At 44.5% G+C, this 10163-nt stretch overlaps 2 protein-coding genes across 2 annotated transcripts; one reads left to right on the top strand and one right to left on the bottom strand.

Moving 5' to 3' along the window:
• Positions 1-2223: 2223 nt before the first annotated feature.
• LOC109767413 (short-chain dehydrogenase ptmH-like) lies at positions 2224-3149 on the bottom strand. The gene has a single exon (XM_020326170.2). It carries the CDS (start codon positions 3147-3149, stop codon positions 2265-2267), a length of 885 nt encoding a protein of 294 aa, XP_020181759.1. The 3' UTR covers positions 2224-2264.
• Positions 3150-8918: 5769 nt separating this feature from the next.
• LOC109755216 (uncharacterized) lies at positions 8919-9929 on the top strand. The gene has a single exon (XM_020314114.4). The coding sequence runs from the start codon at positions 9250-9252 to the stop codon at positions 9730-9732; it is 483 nt and encodes a 160-aa protein (XP_020169703.1). The 5' UTR covers positions 8919-9249; the 3' UTR covers positions 9733-9929.
• Positions 9930-10163: the final 234 nt, after the last annotated feature.

The following is a 10163-nucleotide window of genomic DNA, read 5'->3' as shown; positions in this document are numbered from 1 at the left end:
TGTCATGTGAACATCGACTACATGACACTTCACCATACTTGGGCCTAAAGGAATGTATTGTGGAGTAATTATTAGATGATGGGTTGCGAGAGTGACAGAAGCTTAAACTCTAGTTTATGAGCTACTTCGTAAGGGAGTGATTTGGATCCAAAAGTTTAATGCTATGGTTAGATTTATTCTTAATACTTTTCTCGTAGTTGCGGATGCTTGCGAGGGGGTTAATCAGAAGTAGGAGGTTTGTTCAAGTAAGAACATCACCTAAGCACCGGTCCACACATATATCAAATTATCAAAGTAGCGAACACGAATCAAACCAACCTGATGAAAGTGACTAGATGAAATTCCCATGTATCCTCAAGAACACTTTGCTTATCATAAGAGAGTTTTGGCTTGTCCTTTGCCTCAAAAGGATTGGGCTACCTTGATGCACTTTTGTTATCGTTACCGTTAGTTGCTCATTACAAATTATCTTGTTATCAAACTACTCGTTACTTATAATTTCAGTGCTTGCACACATTACCTTGCTGAAAACCGCTTGTCATTTCCTTCTGCTCCTCGTTGGGTTCGACACTCTTACTTATCGAAAGGACTACGATTGATCCCCTATACTTGTGGGTCATCACCGCCGGGCCAGGGAGGATATGTATTGCTCGCACAAGAACAAATCCATGGCTAGAAAATCATGCCCTTTCCCACACCTAATGGATGTGTATCCCTGTCCATCAGATATCCATTCTTGTTTTTCTTATGATGGAAACAAGAAGAAGGACAAGGCCAAAAGCACCGAAAATGAAAAAGTAGGGATGTCGGTTTCTATCTGGGTCCTGCATGCTCGCCATGTGTGCAGGTGTACATAATGCATATGAGTACTCTACTGAATTCAACTGTTTTGTATTGTTTTCATGGGACCCCCGTTGTGTGGGAACGGGGTATTTATCGCACTCAGACTACTTTACTCTTTCATCCCACTATCCATCCACCCATACTTTTAGTCTGATTCTAAAAATTTGTAACACTTTTAAATTTTGAACCAATGATCTCATTTACAATCTGTTTGCAGATTAGTGGTATTGACATTTAAATCTATAAAACAAGATCAAACTTGAACATGTTTTAAACTAGTTCAAATTCAAATTTGATACCATAATGAAACTCATGTGAAATGTGAGATGATACGACAATAAAACTGAAGTGAACCAATAATAAAAACATGACAAAGATAGCGTAATAAACCTAACAAAACTTATATCAAATCCGAGATGGAACATAGATGAATTCTGGAATGAAACAATAATGGAAACATGCAAAGAGGAATGTCTGAAGAAATACTGAAAACATGTAAAATTTTGATGATATGGAAATGGTATCGTATAGAAAATATGTGAAGAGAACACTTCTAGTGTCCAGCCCAACCATGAAAGATATTTTGACAAAATGTTATGGAACTTATTTGAAAGCTTCAAAATAGAAATGAAATAGTGCTGAAATCCAGAATGAAAAGGTAGCTAATCTTGTAGTGAAAAAAATAATGAAACATGTAAAAATACGACGAAACACGCATGCAATAGTTTCCTATAAGTTTCAATATGATTTCATAATTTGAATTTGATTTTTTTCCAAAAGTGTTCAAAATTGATCTTGTCTTGAAGATTTAAATAGCATGAATACTAATATTCAAACAGTTTGTCAATCGAATGTTTGGTTCAAAAGATATAATCGGTACAAACTATATAATGAAACTGAAAAGCGTGGATGGATGAGATTTGACTCTTGTGGGTTGGTTCAAAATATGATATACTACCTTTTCACTATAAAACATACCCACCAGTCACTTACTGCGGAGCATCCTCATTAGCTATCCCACACATCACAGAGAGAAGTTAATATGATATACATGGGTCACATAATCCATAGTGCAGTAGTACATAATACGTATCCCATACGTGTGCGTGCACACATGACGTGCTCTCGGAAAGCACGGCTAGAGTTTGTTAGGGTATGTAAAATGATGCTATTTTAGGACTGCCACGTAGGATAAATGATGAGGTGAAAGAAAGAGAACCCATAAAAAAAGACTTGTCTTCTCTTATTTAAGAAAAGACAAGAGATGATCTCTTAACATAATATGTCTCACCATGTTTTAAGAAATAACTAGTTGTTGAATATAAAACTAAGAGATAAACCATTTGTAGACATATTTTTTTATCTTTAAATTACATGCAAAACTTAAAATAAGACTATCTTATCAATCATTGTACATGTCCTTAGAGCTTATTGAGCCCGAACCGCCTGGCAAAGAAGGCGTCACGCGCCCAGGCCGGTGACATGGCAAGCACGGCGAACAACCCCGTCATGCTCCCGTACACGATCTCCCGCGGCGGCCTCGGCCGCATAACCCGCGCAGCCACGTGCCTCGCGAACACCGAAGCCTCCGTCGCCCCCGCCCCCTGCGACGCCCGCGCCCTCTCCTCGATCGCCGCCGTGAACTCACGGTACATCCCCCACTGCTGCTGTCCCTGCTTCGCTCCGGCGAGCTGCGCCGTGTTGGCGTGGCCCAGGCCGGACCGCACCGCCCCGGGCACCACCTTCACGACGTGCACCCCGAACGGCGCGAGCTCCAGCCGCAGCGCGTCGGTGGCGGCGTGCACCGCCGCCTTGGACGCGCAGTAGACCCCGGCCCAAGGCGTGGCGGCGGTGCCGACCACGCTGCCCACGTTCACCACGCGCCCGGACCGCCGCGACGCCATGTGGGGCGCGACGGCGTGCACGAGCCGCAGCTGGCCGAGGAAGTTCACGTCCATGGTGCGCCGCACGGCCTCGCCGCTCAGCTCCGCCAGCGGGCCGGTGCAGCCGATCCCGGCGTTGTTGACGAGCACGTCGATGCGTCCGTGGTCGCGCAGCACGCGTGACACGGCGTCGGTCACGCTTTCATTGGAGGTGACGTCGAGCGGGAGGCGATCGACGACGACGGTGTCATCGAGGCCGGCGAGGTCCGGGACGTGATCATGGATGTCGGTGGCGACGACGCGGCAACCGAGGGCAGCAAAGGCACGACAGTACTCGTAGCCGATGCCGCCCTCGGCGCACCCCGTGATGAGCACCACCGGCGCCGCCTTGCCCTCGCCCTCGCCGTCGTTGACGTTAGCCATGTATGATCTGATACTGATAGTACGTGTGCATGTATATATAGCATACTACTAGCTCGTACAAGATGAAGCAAACACCAATGTTGTTGGCCCATGTTTGGTATGTCCGTCGAGGAAGGAATATGCAGTATGGATATGCGACTGCTGTTGGCGCCTTCCACTTTCATTGATAACTCCGGCCGGCATTTGTCTGAACTCTTTACTTTTTTTCAAAATACTTCCAACCTATTCATATTTAATCATTGTAGTATAACGAATACTAAAAATAATAAAATATTACATCCAGATTTGTGGACCACCTAGCGACGACTACAAGCACTGAAGCGAGTCAAAGGCGCGCCGCCGTCATCGCCCCTCCCTCGCTGGAGCCGGGCATAAGTTGTTGTAGTAGACAGTCGGGAAGTCGTCGTGATAGGGCCCTATAAGACCAACACACCAGAACAGCAGTTGCCGCCAATGAAAAGAAATTTAGATCGGAAGGATTCAATCTGAAGACACACGAACAAAGACGAACAAAGACCGGATCCGAGCAGATCCATCAAACACAACCACCGACCCAATCTCGTAAGATCCGCTGGAGACACACCTCCACACGCCCTCCGGCGATGCTAGACGCACCACCGGAACAGGGCCTAGGCGGGGAGAACATTATTCCATCTCCAAGAAGCCGTCGTCGTCTCGTCTTCCTAAGCATGACACAAACCCTATTTTTTTTAGGAAGCACCTAAAAATGGAGCCTTCCAGTCGCCAAGGTCCAGGATTCAACGTGCATCCATGGCCCTACGGCCATAGAAGAGTGGCAGATTAGCGACGCCGTCGACGGGAGACAGAAACCCTAGATGTCTTTCCTTGAAGGAGAGAGACGCAGGGACGAGGGAAACTGTCTGAACTCAAATTCCGTAGCTAGCATACTCGACACTTCGCCAGGGAGATGCTTCTGAATTGTTCAGATTAAGACAACTTAATTTCATAATTGCATTGCCAGCCTACCCGTATTGCCAGCCTACCCGTATGCAAAAGGGTGTGGCTAGATCTAGCCGTCCGAGACTTAACCAAATTTCAGTCAAGTGAGAGAGCATATGAAAAAGAAGAAAGAACAAATTTAGAGAAAATTTTGCATGAATCTTCACGTAAGGTCTCACGAGTATAGCATCGACTGAGACTTGGTTAAGTCTCAACAAACTGATATTTAGCAACCTCATATGCCAAAATGGTACATATCGCAAATTTAGAACATGCAAATTTCTTCATCATACCGAACACTTCTCTTGTCTATAAACCCTAGAGAAGCAATTTTCTAGGCGCTGCCTTCGTCGGGTGTGTGAGTGAAGTCAGGCCACGATATACCAGATGAGGTTGTAGCGTTTTCCACTTTGAGCCTTTTAGCAGGGTTTCCGAGAGCTTTCTCATCTTGACGTAGTTGGCCGCGAAGGCGTCAATGGCTCATTGGCGTAGTCACCTATCGATCTTTCTTTTTGGTCATGTTAGGGTTTGCAGAATTTGTTGGCGTAGCGGTGGCACTGGCTCCTCATATTGAGTTTGGTTCTCCGGCCTTTTCGCCACCATGTCAGTGCGGACTCTAGTGTCGACGTGAGGCATGTGAGTTTTTTTTAAGGTTGGGTCCTGGATTAATAGATCTTCTGACGGCGACGTCTAGATAAGCAAAGTTATAAAATCGCTATGGTTGTACATTTCACATTAGCCATAAAAAGCTTCTCGGCCATTTGAGAATAAACAAAAGCGTTCAAAATATTAGGCAGTCATAGAAGGAAAAACCTAATAGACGCCCATTGTGTGAATGCTATATCTTGCTTATAGCGAGTATAGCATTTGTCTCGCCTCAGCGCGCGCATATGGGCTGGCCCATTTGCGTAGGTTGCTCGCTTGTTGCCTCTCTGTTGACGTACTGGTTTGGTCTCTCTTTTTTTTGTTTCGGTTTCCTCTGGTTTTACCGGTTTCCTTTAGTTTTCTGTTTTTCTTTGTTTTCTCACCGGTTTTCTTCTTTTCTTTCACGCTTTGTAATGGTTTTTTATTTTCTTTTCCTTTTTTTCTTTGTTTCTTTCTTGGTTTTCACTGATTCTTTTGCTTCTCTTTCTTTCATTATTCGTTTTTCTTCTTTTTCCTGTGTTTCCTTCTTGTCCATTCTTGGGTTGCACTTCTTCCATTCTTCTGCATTGCATTTCTTTGGGTTTGTTTTTGTTTTTTTGGTTTTACTGGGTTTGTTCGTTTTTCTTTGGTTCTTTGTCGATTTCATCGGTTTCTATTCTGTTCAGCACATGTCTACCTTTTTTTCTGTACGCAATATATGTTTCTGGTGTACACATGAAACATTGTTTTGGTACACATTGAATATTTTTCAAATACATGATGTACATTTTATATTAATATATGTTTTGAACACTTTCTTGAATACATTGTAAATTTCTTGAAAAATACACTTTGAACTTTTTATGGTAATAAACATTTTTACAAAACTACATAAACATTTTTTTCACATTGTAGAAACATTTTCAAATATTTCACAATTTGTTTTAAATGCGAGAAGTACTTCTCAATTAGTGATTTCGTGTTGTAGCTTATACATTAGCGTATTAGTTCCCCGATAGGCCCCTTGCTGATTCGGCCCAAAGGCCTCATTGCTTGAGCTTTCAAACTCATATGATAGCTTCAACTCAAAATCTAAACAGCAATGAACATTTTTCTGTCCAAAGGTTTATAGAACTGTAATTTTTCTCATCATTTCTTGTTTCCAAAAAAGAGAAAATCTAAGGCTTACTGGGAAGAACAAAAATATGCGGAGTCGTAGAGCAACACTTCGTTAATCAGTACATCTCCGGTAGGTGGGGTCTTCTTTAGCCGCCGGTAGGCGGGTTGGCAAGCTGCTACATACATAAGAACATTGGTAAATGGTAATTAGCCAGTTAAAATTAGTTACTTGGGTAGCCTGGTTGGTATAGGAGAGGTTTAGCTACTCGATTTGATCGACTGCGAGTTACACATAAGATGCACACTTGTTTATCGTGTATACAACATCTATCAACGACGACATTTATAGTAATGAACCAAAATGTAATCATTTGCGTGTTCCTAATCGCCAATTAGGTGAACCAAGTGCCAAGATGTATATACGTCAGTCCTGACCAAACCAGAGATATATAGGAAATTATAAGATAGGGTACCTGGAACGTTTAGTTTATATGCTAGTACTTCTCAGTCACAATTTTGAATATATGTTTAATTTTCCTGGACAAGGGAAGTCAACATTCCGGATCAACCTTCCTCAGACATTGTAATCTCAGCTCGTAGGCTGGTATGAGGTACATTCATCGTGTAATAATATTTAACGCTGGCAATCTCAATCACACCGTTGGCATCGGGCATTAATTTACGAAGACTAATATACACTGATGATCGAATAATCGGACCTCGCAAAAAAAGATGATCAACTAATTACCAACGCAAATTTTATTTCTTCTCGGATTTGTTTTTTGCAAGCTTAATCTCCCAAGTAATCTGAATAGTCTGTTTAAAATCATTAAGAGTGTCAATTTTCTAGCTAATCATTTGCTAGTATTTTGTGGATTTGATTCCTGACCATTCGGTGCATGCTCATCCGTTTAGAAGCATGTCATTAGCAGTCAACGTTGCCATTTTGGCATTTTGCATGGCCTTGTCCAGTACATGACAAGGAATTCTTCATTCTTTTTTCGCGTGGAGTACATGACAAGGATTTACCAACCACCGTATGAATGCTTTTCCAATACCTCTTCTTCCTTTTGGCGACTGAACATATGTGCGTGTTTTCTTCGTTGCTTCCAATTAGTAGTAGTAGTAAACTAGCAATTGATTATTTAAACAGCTCAAAAAGCAAAAATAAAAGATTGTACATAATGGGCGGCTTAATTCATTGACCAACATGTAGCAAAACCACACCAACGCAGCAGTTTCCAACGTCAAGAAAAAAGAGCACCACGTAGCAAGACAAAATTCGCAAACTTTTCTTTCTCGTGAATTCGCCAACTTGTTGGTAAATGGTTTATAAAATGTGTGGAAGAAATTTGAAAAACCTGGAGTTAATCATGAAAGGGACAAATAGTTGGTTAATTTTCTTCCCAAATCAAGTTAGGACTGGTTCGCTCTAATGTATAAAACAAATACTAAGAACTTGGACAGAGAAATGCGGTTCCCGGGCCGTAACCGGATTTTTCGCCCGGTAACCGAATCCATGAACGTGCCCCACTACTAATCAAAACCATAAAACAAATACCTAATTATGCATATGTTTAAGTCATAATGGAATGCGCTTTGACTCTTGCCTTGTAACTTAGCACGGTCACTAGTACTTAATTACTGGAGGAGTTCCGATTGCAATGATGTCTTCGTGGTCTTGATGTCAGATTGGAATTAAGCAGCCAAATAAGCAACTGACCCGACACATCCTTTTCTAATATATAGCCACCAAAGGCTTCAGATAAAAATATAGCCACCAATCCAAGCAGCCAATCTCTTGCAGTTGTAGAAACACAATGTTGTACACTTACCCAACATAATTATTTTCATATGTTTTTGGTTGGGAAAAAATTGCTAGAAGACAAAGTAGGGACTGGATAAATGCATACGCATGCATGGTCAAGCCATCAGCGTTGAAGTCCATCTACCATACCAACATGCAATTCCCTGCGGTTAACTTCAACCACACCCTCTATAGCCACTGTTTTCTTACCATCTCCTATTTTCTTATGTTTCTTGCCATGGACTTTTGAGACCATAATAAAAAAAAAGCATGATAATGCATGTCTCATTTATTCATCATAAAGATGATAGTATAAGCAATGTACATATCGATCTGACAAAACTGAAAAGACAGCAGAACGCTAGTCTTTCTATAAAGAAACATCAGCCAAGATGAAAAAATACAATCAAGACCGAAGAATCCTTTGAGCTTGACACCAACACCCGGCACTTGTCTCTGGCACCACTATATGAGCCATAAAAAAAAATGACGGATCACCTTCTCACCCGAGCTCGACGCGGCTCCATTGCTTATATGCATCTTTGCGGACCTCCAAAGTGTCTCACCAAAGACGAATCCATTACCGTTGAGCGAACCAGACTAGAGCAACATCGCGGACACAACACCGAACTCCAGATCTGGCACCCCTACATGACTAAGACGTTAAGAGGAGGAAACCATACCTGGCATCCACAAATCACGAACCCAACACAGGATCTACCATCTTCCAGATGCCGCTGATGTAGACCACAATCTGCATCTGCGCTTGGACTACCTCCCAAGCTCACAACGACAGATCCCAAGGACACAAGTCCACCACGAGGATGCCGCCGCCACACAATCCTTACTTGTACAATCTGGTTTTCAGATCCATCCCCAACCATAGGACTGCACGCCTCGTCGGAGAAGGATCTGAAGAATCTTTATTCAGTGACGCCATCTCGACGGCCGAAGCCAAGACGATGAACAGCATAAAAACCAAAACTACTAGGGCCTAAAGCGATCCACACGCGTGTATCCGGCGGAGCCCCCGGAGGACGGCGGTGGGGGAACTCTCCTTGCGGCAGGCAGTGGCGAGATCACCTTTCTTTCTTGGAGGGGGAGAAAGAAAACGATGCACCTTCTTAGCAAGAGATTACCAGAATAATAAATTCAAAACTGAATCATTAACACGCGCGTACAAGCTAGAATACAATACGGTTGCAAAGTACCAGTAGTACAAATAACCCTTGGTCTCCCGCCATTCGTATGCATATATACAACCCGATCCCTTTAGCCGTCCCTCCACTACTAATACTGATCAAAAGCATAACCGCCCATGGAGCATAATATCCATTTAGTTGGGCCATGCACACGTTTGGCATGCATGTACGCATGATGCATTCATGATCCATTTGCCCTCTCCTCTCCTCTTCCTCGCCCCACCACTTCCTCAAAAAACCAATCACCTTCGTCCTCTTTCTCTTCTTCGTCTTGCTCACGCCAAGAAGCACGGCAAGAAACCGTTGGTCCATACCAACACGACAGGCCGGCCGGTGGTGCTTAGTTAGCTAGCTAGCTGCCGGTGGCTCTTTGCCCTTGTGTACGTACATGGGGCAAGAAGAGGACGCCCTGACCGTGGCCTTGTCGTGGGAGCAGGAGGAGGGCATGCCGGAGAGCCCGAGGAAGGCGCCGGTGGTCCTGTCGTGGGAGCACGAGCCGGCCGTGAAGAAGCCGGTCTCGACGGAAGCCCGTGGTGGTGGCATGCGGGAGGGCCAGAGGAAAGTGCCGGCGCTGGCGAGGCGGCTGTCGGTGCCGCCGCCGCCGGGCAGGCCGGCGGCGAGGGGCTACTCGAGGGCCGTCCGGCCGGAGGACGACCCTTTCCTGGCGGCGTACCTCGCCTGCACCAAGAGCAGCGGCGACGGCGGGAAGAAGAAGACCGGCGGCGCCGCGCGGGAGCCCAAGGGCGAGAGGCGGTGGGGCGTGCTCGGGCGTGGGCTGGGCGTGCTGTCCTGCAAGCGGTGCAACGGCGTCATGGAGCAGAGCATGGTGAGGCTGGCCAAGCTGCCCGAGCTGGATCCCAGGGATGCTTAATAGTACTAGTAATTATCTCCTAATTTATCATCATCGTCATCTCCTCTTTTTGTTTGGCATGGTTTGCAGTACGTAGTTTCTTCCTGATAAACTTTGGTGATTAGATGTAGAAAGTTTGAGAACACACTAAATTTGTCTGTGTGCTGGAGAGGAAGCATGCATCATCTCATCTTCCTATAGCTGGGTTTTTCAGATTATTGTGTGTCGCATAAGCATCTTGTTTCTTCTCCGTGATGCTGGATGGATTGATTTCCATGACACTGACTCTCTGCCCCGCACTTGGAACTTTCTTCCTGTCAGTGTCAATCAACCAGACAGTGACATCTAGAGGTTGACCGAGACTTGGAACATTCCATTGCTAATTTCTTGTGTCTGTGTTCATTGTGCGGATAGGAATATGGATCACTGCTTGGTAGTAACAGAAAAGTCGT

This window comes from Aegilops tauschii, chromosome 5, assembly GCF_002575655.3.
Source record: "Aegilops tauschii subsp. strangulata cultivar AL8/78 chromosome 5, Aet v6.0, whole genome shotgun sequence".
Lineage (NCBI taxonomy): Eukaryota > Viridiplantae > Streptophyta > Magnoliopsida > Poales > Poaceae > Aegilops > Aegilops tauschii.
This window is presented reverse-complemented; position numbering and strand designations above follow the sequence as displayed.

Bases quoted from the DNA above. Each gene is read 5' to 3' on its own strand.
- LOC109767413 (XM_020326170.2), bottom strand. From the start codon at position 3,149: ATGGCTAACGTCAACGACGGCGAGGGCGAGGGCAAGGCGGCGCCGGTG.
- LOC109755216 (XM_020314114.4), top strand. From the start codon at position 9,250: ATGGGGCAAGAAGAGGACGCCCTGACCGTGGCCTTGTCGTGGGAGCAG.